The 24,791-nt window shown below is 43.3% G+C and overlaps 1 protein-coding gene across 3 annotated transcripts; it reads right to left on the bottom strand.

The window, feature by feature from the left end:
* RBM5 (RNA binding motif protein 5) lies at positions 1–24,127 on the bottom strand. Of its 3 annotated transcripts, none has more exons than XR_003507845.1 (25): positions 24,012–24,127; positions 22,615–22,684; positions 20,394–20,559; positions 19,511–19,666; positions 15,679–15,748; positions 15,123–15,196; positions 12,565–12,648; positions 11,664–11,724; positions 11,093–11,158; positions 10,222–10,382; positions 9,677–9,774; positions 8,979–9,066; positions 8,761–8,838; positions 8,605–8,677; positions 7,652–7,737; positions 7,181–7,265; positions 6,884–6,975; positions 5,090–5,251; positions 4,335–4,484; positions 4,181–4,252; positions 3,212–3,391; positions 2,787–2,898; positions 1,706–1,803; positions 1,498–1,627; positions 1–638 (listed from the first exon to the last, which is right to left on the bottom strand). XR_003507845.1 is itself a non-coding variant. In XM_027523457.1 (25 exons), the coding sequence occupies exons 2-25, from the start codon at positions 22,629–22,631 to the stop codon at positions 513–515; spliced, it is 2,448 nt and encodes an 815-aa protein (XP_027379258.1). In that variant the 5' UTR covers positions 22,632–22,684; positions 24,012–24,125; the 3' UTR covers positions 1–512. The 3 variants fall into 3 exon arrangements, 2 of the variants coding, with proteins under 2 accessions (XP_027379258.1, XP_027379259.1); XM_027523457.1 differs by having other exon boundaries at positions 2,824–2,898; positions 24,012–24,125; XM_027523458.1 differs by lacking the exons at positions 1–638; positions 1,498–1,627 and having other exon boundaries at positions 1,705–1,803.
* Between the last annotated feature and the right edge of the window lie 664 nt (positions 24,128–24,791).

Genomic DNA, 24,791 nt, shown 5'->3' with positions numbered 1-24,791 from the left:
TCATTTTTCAAAGTATTTCTTTTGTAAAGGAGCCAGATTTGGCAACTAGACTGAAAATCTTCCAAAATTCTGTACAAATGTGTAATATACAAATATACATAAGGCTTTTGCCGAGAAAAGACAGCACAACAAATGACGAGGCGGCTTTGGTGTCACATACCACCCTAGAGCATCTCAACACCCCCTAGGAATGCAAGGGGCTGATGGACCACAACATAGGCTACACATGTAAAACACACACTACATTACAATATGTACACGAAGTATAAAAGACGCACTGTCCCCCTGGTCAGCTCACAGGCCCTCTGGCAGGAAGGCAAGCCATTCACCAGATAACCCATACAAGGGGAACTCAAGTGGGAGAACCTTGCAGAATGAACTGGTTCACCCTAAAAACCATTAACAGCACAGGGCATGCCCTTAAAGAGAAAGGTGGTCAGAGTGAATTCAGGAGATGGAGCGTTCCTTGTGCTCTTTGGAGCTCTTCGTCCTCTCTCTCTCATCCCCGTGTCTCACTCCATCTCAGTGAATCGGGCAAACATGGCCTTCCGGACAGCATCTTTGTAGGAATCTGCACCAGACAGTCCGTATGCGCTGCCTTTGGCGCCTAGGCCAGCTCCTTTTAGCCGGACTTGAGCCTGGTGGGTAATGAAACTGTAGTCAGCAGCTGGCAGGTAGGGTGTGGACTGCTCCCTCTCCCCCACGTCTAGCCCACTCCCTTCTGAGCTGGACCACCCCTCAGGAGACAGAAATTTTAAATGAAGACAGGGATTTCTATTTTGGAGACCTGGAAGGACTGAGGGGATCAAATGGGTGAGGGAGAAAGGCAGACAGAAACACACCCTCCCCCAATTCTATGCCTGTTCAGCAAGCACCGTGCCTACTAAAGGGCCCCAAAGCCTTACACCAAAGCCCAGTGAAGGTCTGGTAATTTTAGGTACAGATCATGGCAGGACAGCTCAAAGTCAGCAGAACTCGCCTGCACAGATCAACAGCAAGTGTTTGTTCTAGGCTATGCTGCCAGGTCAGGGAGAGAGCAACCACTGGCAGTCCTCTTGTCTAGAAGGCCAGTGGTCGAGGGCCTCTGGTCCTGAGCTCTGACTGAATAAAGCATTTCTTATCATGGATCAAAGTCCTACTAAAGGGTAATTTGTTTTATACATAAGCAAAAGTCACTTAGAAATGAAAGCACAGTACCTTTCTGAAAATCCGATCTAAGCTACTGAGTCAGCGTTAAGGTTTGTTTATATCGAAGGATGTAGAAAGACACAGCTTCTTAGGAGAAGGTAGGCTTTACCCAAAGAGACCCAAAAACCAGAAAAATCCAGCTGGGTGCCACACCTGTTCCTCCCAACTGACATCTTAAAAAGAGGGTGCAATATGGGATGGCTGCAGGGAATACAACTCCCACTGGGGCCCAGGCCCTCCGGGTGCTTCAACCTCATTCCATCTCTGGGACAAGCCTGCAGGCCGCTGAAGCCCAATCCCACTGCTTACCTCAATGGGGGCTGTGATGCCTTGACACTTTCTCCCCAAACCTGAGCCTTCCCGCCAACCCATGGCCTGCAGCATCTTGTTGCCAATGTTACTGTGGTCAATGCCATCTTTGGTGGGCTGCTCGTAATTCCTGCCAGTGGCAAACACACAGTTACTCAAAACAGCCAGAGCCCCGGCTCAGAAAGCGGAAAATGTGCACAACACATACACGGTGCCAGCATCAAACTGCTTCTTGCGCTTGGGTTCTGGAGGCTCTGGGATGCCATATTTCTCCCGTCTTTCTGCAGCGCGATCCCGGTATTTCATCTACGTGGGAGAACAGCCCGGTTAGAGATATTCAATCAATCTGTCGCAGTCTCAAGCACCCACACTTCAGACTGTCACCTCAGGTGCTTCCTTCATCTGGAGCTTGGCCTTTTAGAGTGCCTGCAAATACCACATGCCCTGTTTCCCTGGCTGCACTTCGTCATATCCCAAATGGCAGGTTTGTAGAGATGATGTGTGTGTGGAACCTGGGGCAAAACTACATTTCTAACAACCAGTTTTATTTAACGAGTCACCTCTTGTCAAGCTCTTCAACCAGCCTGCTGGGTGTGGGCATTGCTGGGTGTGGGCACAGCCTGCCGAGGTCCTCGAGGGAGAGGAGGGCAGGGCTGCTGTTCTTCCTCAGCATTTGGACAGGCCCATCTCCAGGAAGACAGAGCCAAGAGGTGGCTTCCTGAGACCTGCTCTACAGTCCCTGGGGAGCTGGCACCATTAAAGAGTGGGAAAAAAACAGGAAGGTAAAAAGCTTTAGCTATAGATACCTCAGAACTATCTTGGGGTGAGCAACTTCAAGTCACTTGCTCAGAGGTTCATCTCTAAGCCATAGGCCTCCATTTGTACTTAAACTGGGTGGCTGGATCTCAACCTGCTTCATCAACCACCAAGTGACTGCTCATTAGGGGCCCCACTGCTTCCTTCCAGGTCACCTGCAATCATTCTGTCCTGCTGTTCCCTAGGTCTCGTCTGAGCTCCCCTCACTGTCCACAAAGGCTTCCCTGGTCAGGCCAAACAAGCTCACTCTGTCCTTACTACAACCCAGTGTACTTCACCAGTGGGTCTCTGGCACCCAGGGCTTGTGAGTGGTCTCAAGCACCCTCATGAAAGGATATTGTAGGGCTCCCAGTGCACACAGCTTGGGTCCAGTCTACACGAGCCATGACGGCCAGGTGACAGATATGTGACATACCCTACCCTGTCCCTGGGACCTGGAACAAGTGCTACGAGTAAAAGGCAAGGGCAGTTACCCCAAGATACGCGAGCAGCACCTTGACCCCCATTCACCTCTCTCTCTCTCAGCTCCAAGGCTTCCAGCTCCTGCTCGCTCAGTCTGGATCGTCGGTAGATGTCCATGTTTTGCTGTATCAGAGATTTAACAAACACAGTAATTCGTATCTTCCTAATTTGAGATGTCAAAACATTATTAGTATCTATTGTGCTCCATCCAAGTCAAAGTCCAATTCATTACAACAGGAAAGCCAGAACTGGGTGTACCTGGAGCTGCCACGCTCCTTTCTACTCACAATCTGGAACAGACTATACTGAGGAGCTGCCTTGTAAGAGGCAATCACTTAACGCAGGTATTTACTGAACCTTCACTACCATCAGGGCACCCATAGCGTCTCGTTGCCTCCCCTCCCTGCTTCAGATCAGCTCAGAGAAGCATGGCCACCTTGTGGAGGTCTGAGAGTTGCTGGTGCCTGACCAGGGCGTCTTTGTTTGGGAACTGGCGCCGGCAGAGCAGGCAGGCCATCTTTTTCCAGTCGGCCAGCTTTTCTTCTTCACTCTCAAGTCTCTCTACCAGCTCCTCTTCGTTGTCACTGTCACCACTGTAAGCAGCAACCAGACCCCTCTAGAAACAAGAGGAAGGTGGGTCATTGGAAATGTGCAACAGAGAAACAGCAATGGCTAAAGTAACGCCTAATCCAAGCTGTGAGAGAATGCCCATTATCCATACGTCACACATAAGTGAGCAGAGCAGCTAGGTCTTCCAGTGCTGGGCCCGACAGCCTCCCACCACCAACCCTCTTGGGAACCAAGAAGACTTCCTGGATGACTTTTCTCAAACTACTGACCATGTCTGAAAACTTCAAATACAACAGATCAGAGTAATGACCCACTCAGGTAAGTATCTACCAAGTAAAACACGTTTTTTTGGTCTTGATTTTCTCTTTCCAGACTGTTAAAACTCACTATTTACAAATGTAATAAAACTCAACTGAGCTCAGGAATCTGGGCTTTATTCTCTGTTCCATCTCACTTGCTCTCACACAGAGAAAACAAAGCCCTGAACATAGATTCTGTGTGCATAAGCTGCTTCAAATACCCACTGACAGGGACACATCCGTTTTAAGCAGGAATGAGATTAGCCAGATGCTTATAGCTCAGATGGTAAAGCATCTGCCTGCAATGCAGGAGACCCAGGTTTGATCCCTGGGTCAGGAAGGTCCCCTGGACAAGGGACTGGCAACTTACTCCAGTATTCTTGCCTGGAGAATTCCACGGACAGACCATGGGGTTGCAAATAGTTGGACACGACTGAGTGACTAACACTTTCACAGTAGCCAAGATGCAGATCAAAGTGAGACACAAAGCACAGACACAGCCTTCAAACACTGGTTTAAAGCTGGTACTTCCTTACTTTGAGGGGGTTGTCCTCATCTCCATTTCGCACCAATTCGGGGATGAGCTGTTGCCTTTCTGCTAAGGCTCCCTGGGAAACACAGAACAAGTCATAAGCCTCAAGTTTTACCGAAGCTGCCCTTATGAAGTAAGGCCATCCTTGTTACTGTTACCTTCTTCTCAAAGAGAGCAAAACCGGCATCTGCGGCAGCAGATTCTCTCCTTTCTTCTTCCCTCAAAGAATTAACAGGTTGAAAGCTGTTTTTAAAATTTTCTTTCTGCTTGTTTAAACTCTTAGCCCAGCGTTCCATGTCTTTGGCGATCTACAGTCAAACAACAATGACAGAGATTTAGGTAGAGGAACTTAGCAAACAGTCTCCTATGCCAAGAGAACAAGCCATTATTGTAACAAACTGTAACAAAACCCCTTTTGCCCTTATCTTTTTTGAGATACTGCATATTACCAAAGTCATTAATGAATATTGTTCCAAAGTCTGTGAGTCTTTCAGGCAACTGACAGATAACAAAGAATAACACTAAAAAACTGCACAATGCTCTAGGAACTTAGGGCTTCCCTGGTGGCTCAGATGGTAAAGAAATCTGCCTGCAATGCAGGAGACCCTGGTTTGATCCCTGGGTGGGGAAGATCCCCTGGAGAAGGGAATGACTACCCACTCCAGTATTCTTGCCTAGAGAATTCCACAGAGAAGCCTAGCAGGCTGTGGTCCATGTGGTTGCAAAGGAGTTGGACATGACTGAGCGACTAACTAGACTATGAGCTTAATGTAAGTAAGATGTATGACCCAGTCTTTAAGAATCCAAATAAAGCTAAATGCCACAGCTCCACCCCACCACTTGATTTAAAAACAAACAAACAAACAAAAAAAAACAGATAAAAATGGGTCTGCTGGTTGGGTCATGATCTTACTTGCTGGGCTGTTTTGCTCTTGGGTTTCTCCTTCTTTTCCTTTCCTTCTTTTGCAGGAGGTAGGCCTGTCTGCTGGTGGGAGTTAGACTCCGCAGCCAGCATGTAAGTCTCCTTCTCTCCATCCCAGTATAGGTACTGCTGAGTTAAGGAATTGTAGTAATACTAGAATAAAAAACACAATTAATGTAGACTTTCTCCTGGGTCAAACCACTAACCAACCTAAAGGAGTATTTTTACTTTTTACATCTCCATTATTTTGTCAAAAAAATTAAACATAAAAACATAAAGCATGCTGCAGACCAGTAATATTTCCTGGGCAGAGAGGAGGTGCAATCCACCTTGGTGTAGGTGAGGATGGTGAACCAGCTGGCCAAGAGGTGTGAAACTTCTTGGGTGAGTAGAATGTGGTTTTGAGAGTCTCGAGGTCCCATTAATTAATACCTGGGCCTGGAGGGTACCCAAAGAGCAATAAGCCTGACTCCTTTCCACAGATAAGACCATTTACACAAACCAGGTGGCCAGAGCAAGTGGTTCAGGAGGAGCTTTTTCTCACACGTCCTCCATGACAATAAGTTAACATCTCATTGCTAGGTTCAACCATACAGAACCCTGCCTGTTCTGTTTGGACGCCCAGGCAACCAAACAGGGTTGTAAAACACCAGCTCGGGAACCTGGAAGGAGGTGACAGGTGAAGGAACCTGATATGAAGTGTGTGGGGAGAACCACAAAAGAGAATGGGTGGCAGCTACCTCTCTTCTTCTCTATTGTCCAATGGCTTACTCTACCTGCTCAACAGGGGCTCAGGAGAGACTGCCTTTTGTATCTTTTCCAGGGGAGGCAGTGCACGTCAGACACAGGAGCCCCAACTTTTATGGCCACCAAGAACGGCCTGGGAAATGGCCAGACTCCACAAGAAGAGCAGTGGAAGCAACATGTACAGGCCCCAGCCTGCTTGGCAGGTCCCACATAGCGTCACACCTGACTCTCAGAAACCACAAGCTTTCAACGCCAAATTCCTGTTAAAAGCACTTATTTTTACTATTCTATATATACACACAGCTTCTGGTCATAAACAGTTGCTTATTTATGGAGTGTTAATGTTGCCTCTCCTCTTTAAAAAGTTCTATACACTGCCAAAAATAAAATATCACTCCACAGATCTGCTGATTTCTACTCTCAAAAATACTAAGTAAAAAAAGAGCTGTACACAAAAAGTCACATATTATTTGATTCCATTTATACAAAATGTCTAGAACAGGCAAACCTAGAGAGACAGAAAGCAGTGGTTGCTGGGGTGGGAAGGAATTAGGAAGTAACTGCTTAATATGTAGGGTATAGGGGTTTTTTTTCAGGTTGATGAAAACGTTCATCAACATTAGATGATGGGTGTCCAACACTGTGACTACACTAAAAAAACTATTGAACTGAACACTCTAAATGGCTGAAATGTGAATTTTCCCTCAGTTGAAAAAAATCACAATTTAAAATTTGTATATAGGTGTCTACATGAAAATTAACAGTCACCTGAAAACTTTAACGTGACAAAATAATCCATGGTAATAGGAGAAAGAACAGTGCTTGGGGCAGGGGAGGTGGGACTGACCAACAAGAGGCACCAGAGAATGTTTAGTGTGCTAGGAATGTTCTTGCTCTTATTGTGGTGCTGGTAAATGAACCAATGTATATATATGTAAACAAACATTCAAAGAACTGCAAGAACTGCATGTGTCAGTTTCATGAATTTTTCAGTAAGTACATTACACCTCAAAACGTCTGTTTTACCCCTTAAATTACCTGTGAGTTGGGGTCATAGTACAGCCCTGTTGTTGGATCATAGTAATATCCTGAAGATTCATCATACTGATATGTGGATGTGTCAGGCACTGCTGCAAAAACAAAACCCAGCACACAGTCATTCCAGGGAAGAGACTGGCTTTACTTCCAATTCTAAGCCACTGAGATGCAGCAGGTCGTCTTCTCTCACATCCCCACGTGTCCCGCTGACACCCACAAAGGGAGAGGAGCGCTTATTAAACAAAATCAACAACTAGGACCTTCCAACTGTCAACAGCCCCGTGAGGTTTGGCTTACCATATTTGGTACCAGGAACTACACCAGTAGGGGAAGCGGCTGGGGCCTGTGTACTTGTGCTAGTGCTAGGCTGTGCTTCCTCAGTCTGGAAAGAACAGCAGCTTCAATATAGTTTCAACTGTAAAGCCTCTCAAGAGAACTAAATCACTGCAATCATCCAGCAGGAAGGGCCCCCTGACAGACCCACTGTAGCAATGGTCTAGGGCAATCCTTGAGCAAAACACATGCTGACAACTGTCTTCCTAAAGGTCAAGTCGAAGCATGCATAGTATAAACAGACCCTGTGTGGAATCTTGCACTTAAAATACAGACACAAAATTACTTCAGTACATAATACGATTAGACAGAAAGAAGTAAGGTTGGAATGTGTGTATCAGTCAATCCTGGCTCACACAGTGAGAAAAGGTAGTATTTGTATAGCAACAGTTTCCCCAACAATCACCAGTTCTATATCTAAGATGACAGGATTACCGGAGAGCTGGGTGGGTTGGAGGTCTGATTATACAGCTGGGGACTCTGGGATACGACAGCCGCTGAGGTGGTGGTCACCGCTGTGCCTGATGATAAACACCGGAGTTACAACAGCCAAGGCACTGAACTCTAAACCAAACATCCTTACCTGGAATGCCCAATCTAGAATCTGTCTTTGTATATGTCAGTTCTTAACCACCTAAATCCCAGTAAGTACTCTTTAACCTATGATATTCTCACTTTTATAATCCTACTAGAATGTGATACACAAAGTCAGACATTCTGTATGATGGCTAAGAAGAAGGTTTCCACATCTGCTCTGGGGTTGAAAATAGATTTAACTGCCACAACTTTGTAATACTGGAACAAAAACCAGAGCAATAGCTTTTAAGAGTGACCCTTCTGATTGATGTCTGGACAAGAGACTGCTCACCTGAACTTACATGGGCACCCACAATTCCAAACAGCACAGAGAGGGAAAATACTGAATTCAACTCAAGAATGAATGCTCATTATGGCATAGTCTCTAAGAGCTTCGTATCAGCTCCTGATATCCACAAGTGTTAATCACTCAGTCCTGTCCGAATTTTGTGACCCCATGGACTCGAGACCACCAGGCTCCTCTGTCCGTGGAATTCTCCAGGCAAGAATGCTGGAGTTGAGAAGCCATTCCTTTCTCCAGGGAATCTTCCTGACGCAGGGATCAAACCTATGTCTTCTGCATTGCAGGTGGCTTCTTACCATCTGAGCCACCAGGGAAGCCCATTGCACAAGCACTGCCGATATCCCCCCAGAAGCTTAGGTACATGGTGACAACCCTGAATGTGCCCAATCCCTCATCTTACAGGGAAATGGCTCTCCTAGATTTATTTGAATCTAATGAGAACATCTAGCTGTATGTCCTCAACTGTATTTGCTTAAACAGGAGATAAAACAAATATGAAATCTATTACCTGATGCAGATGATGCATCGGATTCTAACCCTCCAGCTTGTTGCTGATAAAACTGTTGGTAATCCTGTGAGTACTGAAGAAGAGTCCACCATTAAAGCTGCCATTCTTGGACACACTCTGGAGACCAGAAGTCAGATAATGGTCCAGTCTACCCACCTGAGCATACTGGGCATAGCCATCTTGGCCTGGCTGCAGGTAACTGTAGTCCACACTGCCTCCTTCGCCACTCTGAGACTACAATGTCAAAAGAAGAGGAAACACAGACAAACTTAGCAGACACTGAGGTCTTCAAATGTCCTTGGAGAGCTTCTAAGTGAATCTGGGCACCACCACCACCACCACACTACTTGGAGCAAAAAGATCCTTCCCTTTACCTGGGTGGATGACCACTGAGCAGCAGCAATGGCTGTACTAGCCACGGAGAAGGCGCTGACCCTGTTACCATCTGGTAGGACCAAGTCTCTGAAACCACAAAAATCCAACCATGTGATTTTATATCAGTATGCTTCCCATCACTTAATCCCACACTACCCAGAAAACAGTAATTCACTCCAGACTTTACTGGAAGGTCTGCAATGCCAGCAACACCACATTTCAGAGTGAGGAAGGGTTTCCACGGGCAAAGCCCTAAGTGGGCATGTGTCCCTGCAGTATAGCTGCTTTCTTTTGTACTTTTCTATTTAAGAAGGTGTCTACTTGATGAGCAATGATACTAGAAATGGGAAATTTACATCACTAGAATGAAGCTCTATATACATGAAGCTGTATTAGCATGCTGTTGTGGAAGGAAAGAATTATTTCCAGATGGGTCTGCACCATTCTGAAGCAGTCTGCATAGCATATATTCTCAACCCATCTACCAAGTCTGTCTTGTCCTGCTCTCAAGCCTTCTGGCAACTGGTTATTGAGGACAGGAGGGAATAAGTGCTATGAAGACAAGTGCATCCTTCTCAGCCCATCAGGAAGATTCCATCTCAGTACAAGAACATGGGCTTCGAGTGCAGTTAGCAGCTCATTCTCGAACAAGCATGCAGATGCAGCGGTTTGAAGTAAGGGCAATGAAGCCACTCACTTTCTGGCACTTTTTGCAAAATCAACCCCAATGGTTTTGCCATCAATTTTCAAAGGAGGATGGAGACTCTGTAGTATCTGTAGCAGCTGAGAAGCATCCTGCAGGAGAATGTGAAGAAAAACAATTTTGTCATCTTTGTCATGTAACTGAAAATCTCTACCATCTATCCTAGTCAAAGAAATTAAAAAAAAAAAAAAGCAATTCATTATTGTCTGTGGATATGAAATCATGAGAAATTAAAAAAAGCCCTCTCTCAAGGTATCTAGTATTATTAAAGGAGCCAGTGCTAGGTCAATCTAAAAGCATGAAAAAAGACTAAACTGTGGCTCAGACTTCAGTTCAGCTAGTTATCTACAGGTATACCAATGGTATTTTTACCACTTACTAAAGCCATCAGCCTATAATTTAGCACTGCAATAACTGTCATTACTTAAGTCTTGAACTTTGGGCTCCAAGAACATTAGACGTAGTATCACAACTGGATGAACCACATTTGCGTCTTATCTCAGTTTCTTTTAAAAGGAAAGATTCAAGGAACATCTCACCATTGCAGAAGACAGCTGCACAAATGCAAAGCCTCTGTTCTGCTGGGTCTGTTTGTCTTTTATGAGGCGAATGTTATTGACAGCTAAGGACGCATAGGGAGACAGTGCTGTCATGATGGAATCCACCACAGTGTGTGGAGCTATGTTTCGAAGTATGATTGCTGCAGGTGAACGAGACAAATGACAGAGACATGCATTTCTACCACCAGTGCCTTTCAAAGCAGTTTCAAGTACAAACAAACCCATTTTGGGAGGTTTCCAGTATATTTGACCCTTGAATGCAGGGGGATGAGGGGGTGCTGACCCCACTCCCACCATGCAATAGAACATCTGTGTATAACTTTACAGCCAGCCCTCTGTACTGGTAGTTCCACATCCCCAGATTCAGCCAGTAAACAGTGTAGTACTGTGTGTGCTTAGTTGCTTCAGTAGTATCTAACTCTCTGCAACCCCATGGACTGTAGCCCACCAGGCTCCTCAGTCCATGGGGATTTTCCAGGCAAGAATACTGGAGTCGGTTGCCATGCCCTCCTCCAGGGGATCTTCCCAACCCAAGGACTGAACCCAGGACTCCCACACTGCAGGTGGATTCTTTACTGTCTGAGCCACCAGGGAAGCCCAGGGTAGTATTGTAGCATTCATTAAAAAAAGAAAGAAAATCAGCATAGATGCACATGGTTCAAACCCATTGTTGTTTAAGGGTCAACTGCATTTATCTTTCACTTTGACACTGAAAAGAAATCCAAAAATCAGTCTTTAATGAGACAATCTGAAGCCACTGACTGCTCATTAAAAAAGAGCAGGAGAACAAAAAACATCCAACGGAGATCAGTTTCCAACTTAACGGCCGAAAGATTACATTTGCACTTACTATCACAATAGTAATCAACAGACTGAACTGATTCTGTGGTTCCAGGGGGCACTTCCTGTTCAGAGTCTACAAGAAAGGAAAGAAAAGAGGAAGAATCAGTAATTGAAGACAAACAACAAATCAACATAAGAAATACATTCAAATACCAAAGTTTTAAGTAAACGGAGCTGTTATTTTTTCTTTTTTAACCATTTGTGGCTACAGTAAAACCTCATTAATTTTGACATGAATTTTAAATGTGGAATGCAAAAACCAGGCCACTGGAGGACTTCAGAGGACTTCATCTCTGTAGTAAAAAAAAAAAAGCAGATACAGAAAGCAAAGCAGGAAAGCTGACTTAATTTTGAAAAATAAAAGAACTCTTTGTATTCTTGCACTCAACACCAGGATCTACTAAATCTAAGGAAGGAGGTTTAAAGAAAATAACTACATAACCTAAGGTAGAAGATTTAAGGAAAATATACACGTTATTGCTTAAACACCCCACAGTCTGTACTTTTCCTTAGGTTCACAGATAATCCAATTAGTCAAGTTTCAATACATATTCCCCAACAGCCAAATCTGGGCTTACCAAACTTGTCTGCTCCACATCGGAAGCATTTTAGTCTTTTCCTGAAATTGTTAAGGCAGCACTGGAAAAAAAAAAGTTTTATCTGTAATTCTATCTCATGGTAGGCCAGGTTTACTAGTAACAATGTGGATTAGAGCAAGAGGGTCACAGGCAAGTCCCAGTGAGGAGCAATAAAAGCAGAAGGTGATCCTATGCATTGAAGACAAGGAGCATTAACCTAAAAATCTCGCTATGTGAATGACCCCCAGAAAAATACATTCTGATGTATTTTGAAGTAGATTTCCATTTTTCTCAAGTTGCGGAGAAGTTTCAGTTCACCCCAAAACCCTGCAGCAAGCCACTGGCAAAGTTCTCCCTTACGTCAGAAAAGCACTATATAGACCACTCTATATACACAGATACAATGCGAATGGAATTCTGTCTAGAGCCCTGCTGGACATGTGACACCAAATACTCTCAAAATGCCAACAGCAACACCTACTTTGTGACTTTGTTGACACTTGCCCCCTTAGGGTTCTGCCCATGGATATCGTTCCTCACTCATAACAGATCTTATATAACTCCCTTATATAACTCGAGCAGGGCCACAAAGGGTTTTGTTAACAAAGAGATTGCCAAAAGATGAGAGCGCTAGAATTAAGAAACCATAAAGTAAAACAAACTTAAAATCTTAATTGAAACACTGGGCTTAAAATCTGGTTCTTAAAATCTCTCATGTTTGAGGGAGTCTGTCCTCTAATACCTACTCAGGAGGACCCAAGAAAGTCACAAAGTATGAAAATCACCTCCTGATAAAAGCTGGTAATCATATATTTTACTCATTTTCTTGTTTGGATAGTCAAACAAATAGAAAACAAAAAACCCCAAGAGTTTGGTTTGTCTGGAAAGAACACATGCTTACCTTGTTACAAAGCCAATCTTCAAACTTAGGTCTGGGATTGCTATAATGCATTGCAATATGCTTTCCTTGAATCACCAACTTTTTCTGTAAAAAAAAAAGAAGTAATTAGTTATTCCCATTGTGAGGAACATGTGTCCATTTTCCCAGGGCAGAGCACACTTCGGAAAAATCAGTGCTCTGGAATTAAATGGACAACATACGGGGAGGACCAACCACCGCCACCTATACTCTGCCCATCCAATCCTTCAGATAGGCAGTAAGAGAATGGGATGCGGAGTAAAGGTAAACGGAGTCAGGGAGTGCTGAGAAAGCTGACACACGCTATAAACGCTGACATGCACCAGGCCGTGTCTCCAGCAGAGACAGAAGTCCTAACATTCAGCATTGACAGGCTGCCTGAGAGTTGACAATCTAGTTCAAAGAGCAGAAGACACAACTCTCCCAGTTCTGAGGTTGTCTCCTACTTTAGCCCTTAGCATGGTGTCCTTGGGCTTCGCTTCACTGTTCCCCCAGTCCCACATCCTTATGCAAAGTGAAAGCCTTTACATTTCCCCTTCACCCAAATTCCTGCTTCAGGATGTGTCCTTTGGGGACAATGAGAGGGAAACCCATTTTTAAAGGGAAGCTGGTGACAATTTTCTCAGGAGACACTAGTCTGAATGCCATCGATTCTAAAAACAGCTAAATGAGGTTTCTTCCTGCCAAGTGCAACCACGTGATGTCCTGAGTGACAGATGTGTTTTTCACTGAAATAAGATGGTACTCTCTTCAAGATGAGTAACCAGGAGGCCAATGAAGTTTCTTCAGGGGGTTAGGAAAAGTGTGTAAGTGTTCATATGCCACCTCATCCTTCTAGTCAACTGTGTGACTACAAGGGATTTTATTTTCAAAGGTGAAAATTCCGAGCTGAAACAGTTTACCAAGAGCACACCCAGCATCTGCCCCCAAAGAGCCTTCATTTTAACAGGAACACCTTTTCTGTTTTTTTTCTGGGGGGAGGGAAAGGGAGCGGGGTGTTCTGACACCGTCAGAAGGGATTTAAGTAGGAGGTTAGATATCCAAACTTTTTAAAGGAGTCTAACCCCTCCAAACATACATACTGTTGAGTAATTTGGTTCTTGCAAATCCTGGAAGAGTTAAGACATGCTGTGAATGTTGTCTCTGCAATATCTAAAGGCAAGACTGCATGTCTGGCCAAGAGGGAAAGAGCTGAAGGTCATCCACTCACTGTGTTGTATAGAAGCAAAAATAGAGAAGCTGGGAAATAAGTCAACAGATCATCCCACTAGGAGGGATGTGCTGGTTTGGGGAGACTCCAAACTATCACTGAGTCCCTAATCCTACTGGCCTTTCATTTCTGGAGTGAATTTGAACTGTAATGAAATAGTACATATTAACACAGCTTTGTATACATTAAAATTGTGCCGCTTTTAAGTGTCTTTCAGGTTTTAATTTCCCAGGAGTTTTAAACTCCCAAGTCATTCTGATACATCCATTATATTAATAAGAGGCTTTAAAAAGATGCTGTCGTGTAAAGAAAGCAGGTTCACACGAAGCTTGTGTATGTCCTGAATTTTACTAGGATGGTGTCCATGGTACGAAATCAATTAAGATCTACCATTATAAGATCAGGTTGTCACCTCTGGGTTAAGGATGTGAGAGGCTTAAAAATCTAACAAGTCAATCAAGATGATATCCTCATTAGTGAGTCTCATTATTAATGATATTAAGTGTCCAAAGAATATAACTCTTATTTATGAGTAACAAATCATAAAATGCTACAGAGAAGCAACATTATGAGTTAAGCAAACTTCCCAGAATGCACTTGGTTAAGGCATTCAATACTGTGCTTTGGAGTTGTGGCAAAAAATGTTATTTATGTGCCAAGCACTGAACATTATCTTGATGAACTGTAGAACGATTCAGTTAATGCCACATCAAAGAAATCATCAAAGATTTGCTTTGAACAGACTGTAAGAGGCATTCTCAGGGAGATTAGGATGTTAATGCCACTCTAACTAGATTAGACAGCAGCAGGACACCAGCTCTTAGGCTAATCTCATCAGACTTACTGTTCATAAATTCTATTAGATCCTTAAATAGTTCTTGAAGACCCATATGAGCAGTTATGCCTCTAGGAGGCTTGAGGTCTCCAAGTTGAAATAATTACTTACAAAATTCCTACAGCAGACTTCAATTATATTCTCTTCATTGTCAAATTGAGAGTTGGATAATCTAAGATGACTCTCAAAGGACAAAATAAACAAGAATATAATCAGGGGAGGAAAGGGGGAATATTCAAGATGTTCTGATAACTACCAGACAAACATTCAGTGGTTAACAAAGCCATGTCAGGTAGCCATGTTTAAAGGCAGAGCAAATTCTGCAGTGTAATGTGTGGTACTGTATTTATTCCAGTAACATCAATTTTAATATATACAAAGCCTTTTTTTTAAAAGTCACTCCTTTGGAACAAACCACTCCTTCAACCTTTTTTTTTTTAATTGTACAGACTTGTTCCATTTTCATGAATATCTAGACTTGGTGAGTGAAGCAACCTGATTGGCTTCCATCCAGCTGGTAGCATCTTGCAAGTGATAAAACTCCACGAAGGCGAAACCACGGCTTACACCTAGAGACAGCATTCAGATATAGACGGGATACTCGTGTTAGTCAGTTCCTTTATAACAGGTGAATCTCTCTCCCACTGCTTCAACACTGCGTGACAAAGCCAATTGGGAAGCAGCTTTACAAATGTGACTTGACTTGGGGATCTTCTTGATACTTTGCCATGGCAAGGAACCAAGCCGCCTGAACTAAATGCCATTCGATTTGATTCCACGCTTAAAAACCATGCAACCGATTACAAACAAACAAGGAGTTTATACATCACTACTTACCGAAGGGAAAAAAAAGCCCCTAAAAACAAAGTTTTTAAAAAGGTCCTCAGGTGCTGTCTAACATCGTTTTCAAAGAGTCACATTCCTTAGCCATGGCAAACCTTTCATTCTGAATTCATGTGCTTGAAGACTGGGGAATATCAGGATGTTCTTTAGGGACTGAGGTGGGAATGGGGAAGAGAACCAGAACAGCAGGAACTAAGCAAGCTCTCACCTGTTTTCCTTTTCATCAGCCTCACGTCCGCAGGCTGAGGGCCTTCAAAGGATTCCATCATTTCTCGAATCTGCACAGGGTTTTACACATTTACTGTTAAAGCTTTAGCCACAAACCATTCCACACTAGAGCGTTCAAAGACTAGGGATTACATCAACTTAAGCTTATATTACTTAAGCTTAATTGGCCAAGCTTTTATACTTCTATCATCAAAATGCAATTAGTCTAAAAATAGAATAAAAGAAGGGAGGCTTCTCATAGAAACTGATGCACTATAACAGCTCTGAAAGCCTTCTTTACCTGCTGATGGGGGATTTCCTCAAGTACAGCTACTTTATGTTGTGAGACACAGCCTTGCTCGTGGTGTGCTGACCCTCAAGCCTCCACCCACCCCCTCAGGCTAATCTTGTCCTTTGTTCTAAAGGACCAGAGAGAAAAGAAAAAGATTTAAAAGAGGCAGATAATATGTCATCATACTCTGAAGTAGAGTCTCTGAAGGAGACTAAGAAATCAATAGCCCCAAAACAAGGAACTCCCTTAAGATGTTTTTTGCACAATGTCTTAAAGAAACAGTTTCCTTATATTTACATAAAAAAAAAAAACTTTTAATATTCTTAGGCTCCTAGTGAATCAAAGTGAACATGAATTGGGCCTGAAGAAAGACTTCTGGCTGCTAAGCTTATTACCAATTTCAAATCAAACCTTCACTGCAAAAGGCAAAATACATTAAAAAAGACATCAATCTCTCCAGCAATCATACCAGGCAGCAACACTCTCAGGAAAAACACCAGGGACAAATTTGTGAGAGACTCTTAGTGGCTTCCCCATTTCATTATTACGTGTAAAGGTTGCAGGATTATATAAAATCAGTCCTCAGTATTTGGGGTAGATTTGCCTACTAATTAAAATTCATTATACTCCAAATGAATACTACTTGCACTTTCAAGGTCATTTGCAAACACGTGCGGAGTAGTAAAAAATTTGAGTTGCCTGATGCACATGTTCCTGGCAGAGGTTATGCTATGCTTTGTATCAGCTTTCATATTGTAAACAGACGTCCTTCTCCTAGTCTATTTAGTGGCAGGTATTTCACATTTTTGTACTTTTTGGTGGCGATTTCACGGTTTAAAATGGCTCTCCAGGTGCAGTGCTGAAGTGCTGTCTAGTGTTCCTAATGCAAGAGGGCAGGCTGTGATGTGCTTCACAGAGAAGATATGTTAGAAAAGCTTCCTTCAGACATGAGTTACAGTGCTGTTGGCTGTGAGTTCAGTGCTAATGAATCAAAGTATATGTTAAATAAGGCACCTTTAAACAGAAATATACACGAAATAAGGCTATATATTGATCTGTTAATGAAAATGTTGTGACCAGAGGCTTACAGCAATCTAAGTTTGTATTTCCCCTAAGAGCATGAGTCAATACTCCTAGTGGCTTTGGAGACTACCACAAATAGAGAGTATGTAGAAGTGTTACATCAAGCCAGACCCAATCACCTGACTCAAGTTCATGCTTGGTAACATAGTTACCGATAACTTAGCTACCAGAGTAACTAAATACAAACTGGATGAATATACTGATACAGTAACACACATAGTAACAAAATTAACTAAACATAGTTACTCTAGGAGTTCACATGTCAGTGAGGGGATTACAAAGGACAAATAATGATGAAAGTGACAAACTGAAGTTCATTCAAGAGAACACTATAATTTTTAAATGCTTTTAAAGATCTCAATATGAGGAGGCTTCTCTCATAGCTCAGTTGGTAAAGAATCTGCCTGCAATGCAGGAGACCCAGGTTTGATTCCTGGGTCGGGAAGATCCTTTGGAGAAGGAAATGGCAACCCACTCCAGTATTCTCGCCTGGAGAATCCCATGGACAGAGGAGCCTGGCAGGCTACAGTCCACGGGATCATAAGAGTCAGACACAGCTTAGCAACTAAACCACCACCAAAGAGCCCAATATGCAAATTTCTCACAAATATTGCACAAATCTGGGGAATCTCAGAAAGTCTACTTGGAAAAACCTGCCTTCTTATGGTAAGCACTTCTAGCTCCCTGAGAAGCCTGAAATAAGCAAGAATTACAATCTTGTTTCATTACCAGAAGGTAGGTCCCCCAGGGCCAGCTAGGGCATTGCTCTCCCCATTGCCACCCACTTCTGCAGGCTTCAAGGGCCACAGGCTTAACCGACTCAAGGGAACAACATGATCAACAAGTAAAGTTTCCTCAACTGACTCCTGCAGGATTTCTTCTATCCCCTACTCTACAAGCCCATGGCTACTGCTACCTGAGCTCAGCTCTGCCTTCCTTCTAGCCCCTACCACTCCCTGACTCTACCATTCAAACCTGCACAGCTTTTGTTACCAGGCAAAAACTTCAGCAGCTTTTTTTAATACTTAGCTGGGCTTGTAAAGATTCCAGCAGTGGCCCCCAAATATGATTTTCTCCTGCCAAACGTCTTTGATTTCAGTCAAATCAAGCTAGTTAGGGCCAGTACACATCTTATCCTCTGTTCTCAACCAGGTCAAAACATTTTCTATCTTTCAAGAATGAGCTCAACTAATAGCTCCCTGGAGCTCTTCCTTACCCTCCACCAGTAACACAGCTCCCTTAAAGAAGCCTCGAGTTACTACTCCACAGAACTACTTTCAACAAGACCTCTTCCGACACTTATCCCTTTCTATTCTGCATTGCCTTCATTATCTGTTGACTTTAGCTATCATCCTTAAGCGTTTATGAGGCAGGATCCATGATTCTATGGTGTAACAGTACACAGTGGAGCAAGTGTGTTTTGGAACACAAATAAATACCCACTATTAACTCAAACATCCCATTTCACATTTTGTCACTTAGGCTGTGTGAACTCAATACAGCTCTAAAATTCATAGTCAGACTATTACCTTGAATACCCTAAGACAACAGATACTGCCATAATGCTGTGCATTTATATGGTTTATAAAATATATTTCAAAACATCACATTCATTTTACAGACATTGGCTGGGCAGCCTCCTGAGTTCAAGGGTTGGGGATACACATAAGAAATTCTGCCTGGGGACGTACCCGGTGGTCCAGTGGTTAATAATCCACCTTCCAATTCAGGGTTCGATCCCTGGTCTGGGAACTAACATCCCATATGCTGCAAAGCAGCTAAGCCCACGTCCACAACTAGACAGGTTAAGACTCTGTGCTTCCAACCCAGGGGGCACAGGTTCCATCAGTGGTTGGGGAACTAAGATCCCAAATGCCCACACAGCACGGCAAAAAAAAGGGGGGGGCATGGGGGCATATTGGTAGAACAATGGACACGTACAAAGTTGCCTGCAGCAGAAGCCAAGTGGTGGATGGGGCTGGAAGCAATGGGTGAAGACCAGAGACACCACTGGAAACCAGGCAGTGCCTAGTACACCAAAGCCACAGTTGACCAGTCTGAGAAGGGGGAAGCCAGGCTTGTCAAAAGGCTTTCCAGAGGTTTCAAATGGATAATACAATGTCCATCAAATCAAAGGATGCTGAATCATTAAAATGTTCTTATGGATATAATCTCAGTGAATAAGTGACCAATTCAACAAAAATGTACTAAATACCTTCTAGGAGCTATTATTGAAAGAATAAAAACTGTCCCCTATAGTTCTGAAAGCTGTATATTGAGCTTCAAAGTCTAAATACAAAGATTATCTATGAGCTAAGTTGAGAGAACTTCACCCTACTTATAGAAAGGTACTTCACTAGATATTAGCTTGAGCTAAAAAGAACACAAGAAAATAATGGTAGAAGCTCAGAGTCTGTTGGGCCTACTGACGGCTCATTAGACAGTTGGTCCCCCTTACATCGCTCTCCGTGATGGTGATGGGAAGGCCACGAAGCATGATGGTCTTGCTCTCCCTCTCGTCACTGATGTCGTGCCTATAGTCATGTTCACCATAGTCACCATCAGAATGGTAGCCATCTTCCGATCGGTCACTGTTCCTTCTTTCACGTTCTCTCTGATTTACAGTGAACAAAATTGTAATTCAAATCACACTGTGCTTTTTATACCCTTTGATCCACTCCATCCACTCCTAATAATTCATCTTAAGGAACAGATAATACAAGAACTCCATGATGATGTTCACCATAGTGTCGTCTAAAATAGCAAAAAACAAAAACCCCCAAACCTGGCAACAATCATTTAATTTCAGGAAGAATGTTTAACAACTCACCGAACAGTATATCAACACACAAACAGTATTACTTGTTAAAGAAAGATGATTATATGAACAAAAAAAGAAAAAAAAAGTGCCAAATTATATGGGTAGCACAATATTACTTCTCAACAAAGTTGATGCATATGAAAAGAAATGTGAAAAAAAGCTATGCTACAATATTAAACTACAACTTTCAGAAACTATCTGAGGCCAAGGGATGGTATATAATTATGCCCCAATTGCCTCATCTTTAAAATGGGTACAGTAACTACATTATATGGTTGTAGTGAGATTTGAATGAGTTCATCTAAGTCATGTGCTCAAAAAAGTGCCTGGTGAGCCCTATGTAAACCCTGGCCAAGAATTCTGACTATAAGTCTCCGTCTGTCTTTGAGAGTTATAGCTGACTAAACAGATTTCAGAATACTGAAGTGTTTGAATAGAACACTCCTCCTGAGAGATTCTCACACTTGGTATACTTATTTCATAATTCTAACAACTCCATAAACAGTTGCTGGTCACTCACCTCTGGACTGTCATAGTCTCGGTAGTCGTCATATCTATCACCCCTCCGATCATCACTAGATCTTTTGTAATCTGAGTCCCTCCGTCTGCTTCTGGATTCACGCTCATCACGGTCATCCCTGTCTATGATGGAACCATATCTTCCACTGCGCTCCGTTCTACTCACTCTGCCAGGGAAGAAAATTTTCCTTTATTCTTAAGTAAATCACATTCTGTCCCTTTAGAAAACATGGTTGAAAAAAATTTCAATCCAGATTTTGGTTTATAAGGTATCCAAATAGTTCAATGGATCCCTTAAAATTTATCACCAAATAACAACTTACAATTGAGACAATTACAATTGAGACAGGTTGTCTGTCCATGTTTATCCTGCATTTCCCCAAGCCTGTGATCTACGTATCACTCCTTTCATCCCTGATTTCAGATCTTACTGATCAATTTAAATAGGAAGAATGCAATTACAGTTGTTCCTGCCAGGGACTGTTTCCAGGACCCGCTGCAGATACCAAAATCCATGGATGCTCAAGTTGCACAGTAAGCCCTCTGGTATACCCAATTCTGCATCTACAGATTCAACCAACCACGGATCATGTAGTACCGTATTTATTGAAGAAAATCTGCCTGTAAGTGGACCTGCACAATTCAAATCTGTGCTGTTTAAGGGTCAAATGTATTCTCATTTCATTCAGTTTCAAAAGAAAACATATCCTGACTCATCCACTCTGAAGGGTATTCTCACTACTGAGCAATGGACCACTGAACTGGATGAGTTAGTTTTTCTTTTTTTCCCTGTTAGGCAGTTAACCAAGTTTAATTGTTATAATAAGTAGCATCATCAGAGAACATTATTTCCTATAACATCTGATTTATTTTTGATTACTGGGCAGCACTGGGCTTTACAGGAAAATCTAATAACAAAAGGCTTAAACCCACTGGACCACAAACAGTTCTTTTTTAAAAAATTAATTTATTTAATTGGAGGGTAATTACTTTACAATATTGTAGTGGTTTTTGCCATACATTGACATGAATCAGCCATGGGTGTACATGTGTTCCCCATCCTGAACCCCCTTCCCACCTCACTCCCCATTCCATCCCTCAGGGTCATCCCAGTGCACCAGCCCTGAGCACCCTGTCTCATGCATCGAACCTGGACTGGCGCTCTGTTTCACGTATGATAATATACATATTTCAATCCTATTCTCTCAAATCATCCCACCCTCACCTTCTCCCACAGAGTCCAAAGGACTGTTCTATATATCTGTGTCTCTTTACAAACAGTTCTTTGATAAATTGTTTACCAGATTCATAAAACTCTGTGTAAGGACAAAATAAAGGGAAGGGCTATAGGGCATCATTTAGAGTATACAAATTTAATAAAAAGAAGTGAATGATAACAAATAGTCCAGGGCAATTTCACAATGTAAAGTATGTGAATGAGAGACCCTAAAACGGTAAATGTTTATTTGAAACCAAACAATGACATCATGTAACATGAACATTTCCTGAGTCCCAGTGGGCCATCAGTTTGATCTATCACTGGGACTGGATTCAATATTAAGAAGGAAGCTGGCTCAATAAGCAGAAGTTGTGTGTTTAAATCAAATGGTTTGAGTGGGAGACTCCACAGATGACACAGGAGCCAAATGCTCTCATCTTAATTCTGTTAATTCTTCAGCAGTTTTTCTTTCTTCTTTTTTAATGTAACCCATGGTCCAAAGCTTCTCAGCTCTATAATCTGGATCATCTTGTCATGGAGGAGACAATAATGAGAACTGGCCTTCACTGACTGCTTTCTACAGCCAGGTACTGTGCAAAGCGACAGGACAATTTCCTACTTTCTGCCAGAGGCTGTTATCCACACCAGGAACCTTCATGATCTCCTACTCCACCAAGCCTTCTTTGCTTAATTCTTTCTTACCCTTCAGGCTTCACCTTAAGAGAATACTTTCTCCAGGAAGCTTTCCTGGCTATTTCCAAGAAAACACAGGTTCCTAAGTGTTCTAACAGCCCCCTCAACTTCTTTTACCACAGGACAGTTCACACAGTATTTTTATTATCTCATTAAACCATGTGCTTATGCAAGCAAGTATCATGAAAGTGCTCACAGAATGCATGACACAAAACACAGACTCAAATATTAGTATGGTAAACAATTTTCAACAAATAGCTCAGTCGCCATTAAAATGTTGAGATCAAAGGCATTTACAGTAATAACTTACCGTTTGTCTGAACCCATTGTTCTACTGAAGATCTAGGACACTGCTCCAAAAGGTTCAAATTTGCTTTTTTCTAGGAGACAAGAGAGATCCGTTGCTGCAAATCTGGGAGATCACCTAAGTCAACTGTTTCATAGCTGGGACACCACTGAGACTGGAATTTCTTCAAACCATTAACAGTGATGATCTAAGGTTGAGGGGTGGGGGCCAACTGTCAACATTAAAATCAAACGATGGTTTTATTAACAATGAGCATAGCAGGAAGGCGAGCAGAGTTAAAAATATTAGATTCCATATTCAAACACAAACCCATAAAAGGATGCAAGCAGAAGATGCCTTCCCTGCTCCCACTGTAGGATTACAAAGCAAAAAGGGCACAGCTGCAATCAGCTCCCTGTGTTCTGAATCAAAGCAACTCCAATTGGGGTAGTTGAGCCTTAAAACATTAACCAAAGTGTCTTTATTAATACAAGGAGCTAAACAAAATTCAAAAATTACTCATGAAAAATTTAAAACCTTTCAGAAAGCCGATGCTGGGCTAACTGAAAATCGAGTCCGTTTAAAACGCAACGGCAGATCCAAAGCTATATCAAACAAGAGTAAACATCCGTACGACTTAATTCCCAGGTAACAATAATCACCACAGGTCCCTGAGGCAGCCAACCTGGCCCCGCTGCGCACTGACGGTGGTAAAACATCACACAGCTAGAAGACCTTCGATGCTTGCGAGGTCTGAGAAACCAGTTACAGCCGTCCCTGGCGCCTGTTCTAGGCAGGCGCTTAACGAACATGGGAATTAATACAGGGAACAGAACCATCAGGGAGGAACAAGGGCCTGGGCAGAATCCCTGCTGCAGCCCCTCAACGCCTGGGCACTGCCCAGACCCACCTCCGTGGGGAGTCGCGGGTGAGATGGCGGCGCCACGGACTGCACGACCGACTCAGGCGTCCAGCTTTCTTTTCCTGTTTGCACTTGCACCTCCCGACCCCTAAGAGGTTCCCAGCCCCAGATCACCCTTCACCGAACAGCTTTTCGGAGAGAGTTGATTCCGGCGAACCTGCGGAGCTATGGCGGCTAGAGACTGTCAGGGGGCCCCTAAGAAGTATCTGAGGGACAGACGACGACTCCTTGCTCAACTTGGCCTGGGAGTTGGAAACACGTCCCGGGCGGGGCACACTCACAGCTCCAAGAGAAGAGGGCCTCGGGCTGGCCGGGAGAACGCGCTCTGAAAGCTGACAGCGCTGGTGGCGAAGAGGGGCGCGGCCCTCCAATGCCTCGGGTAGCCCTTCGAGATCCCGCTGGGGCTGAACGGCCGCAGCTTGCGGCTGACAGGGAGGCTCTATAGGGCCTGCCACAGCAGAAAGAACCGCCAGTCATTATGGGCGGCCACCGCACTTACCCCCAAGAAGGACGGAAGTAGCAGCAGTAGCAGTTTATGCCAAGGAATTCCAACAGGGTACGGCCGCTTCACAAAATGGCGCCTCCGCCGACGGCCGTCTCCTACCCACAGTACTTCGCGCCTATCCCCTTCCCCCACTACACGTTTCCTAAAGAGGCGGCCAATCCGCGAAGGTGTCTGGCTGCGCGAGGGCTGCTGGGAACTGTGGTCGCTAGGGCAGCATATCACTTAACTACAGCCTGTGTCAATTTCCTACGTATTTCCCTTTCTTCAAAATCTCGGCCTTGTATGCCTTTTCCAGATCCGGATTAGACCTCTTATCTTTATTAAGCATAGTAATTATTTGCCTTTGCTACATGGGCCTTAGTACAGTTTGTTTTCACTGACGCGATGTAAACCATCACATTTAATCTTACTTTAGGAGAAGGAACGTAGGTTGATCACCTTTTGCATTATTGAATGCTAGATTTTATTACTGGGCTGCATGCTTCACAAATATCTATTTCCATCTTCATAACCTCTTTGGGATGACTATTAAACCCATTTTGCAAGTAAGAAAAATCGACGTTTGTGGTAATTAAGAGGATTCTTGATGGCAGTCTTCAGAATATTATCTTATTGATAATCTTTAGTCTAAGGCAAGGACACGGGAAAGTTACTTTCCAGTGTTAATAGAACAGTTGAACGGCACCATCGATTCAATAGACACGACTTTTGAGCAAACTCGGGGACATAGTGAAGGCCCGGGAGGCCTGGCATGCTGCAGTCCAGACAACTGAG

This window comes from Bos indicus x Bos taurus, chromosome 22 (genome assembly GCF_003369695.1).
Source record: "Bos indicus x Bos taurus breed Angus x Brahman F1 hybrid chromosome 22, Bos_hybrid_MaternalHap_v2.0, whole genome shotgun sequence".
NCBI classification, from domain to species: Eukaryota; Metazoa; Chordata; class Mammalia; order Artiodactyla; family Bovidae; genus Bos; species Bos indicus x Bos taurus.
Note: the sequence above shows the minus strand (reverse complement) of the source record. Positions and strands in the feature narration are given on the sequence as shown.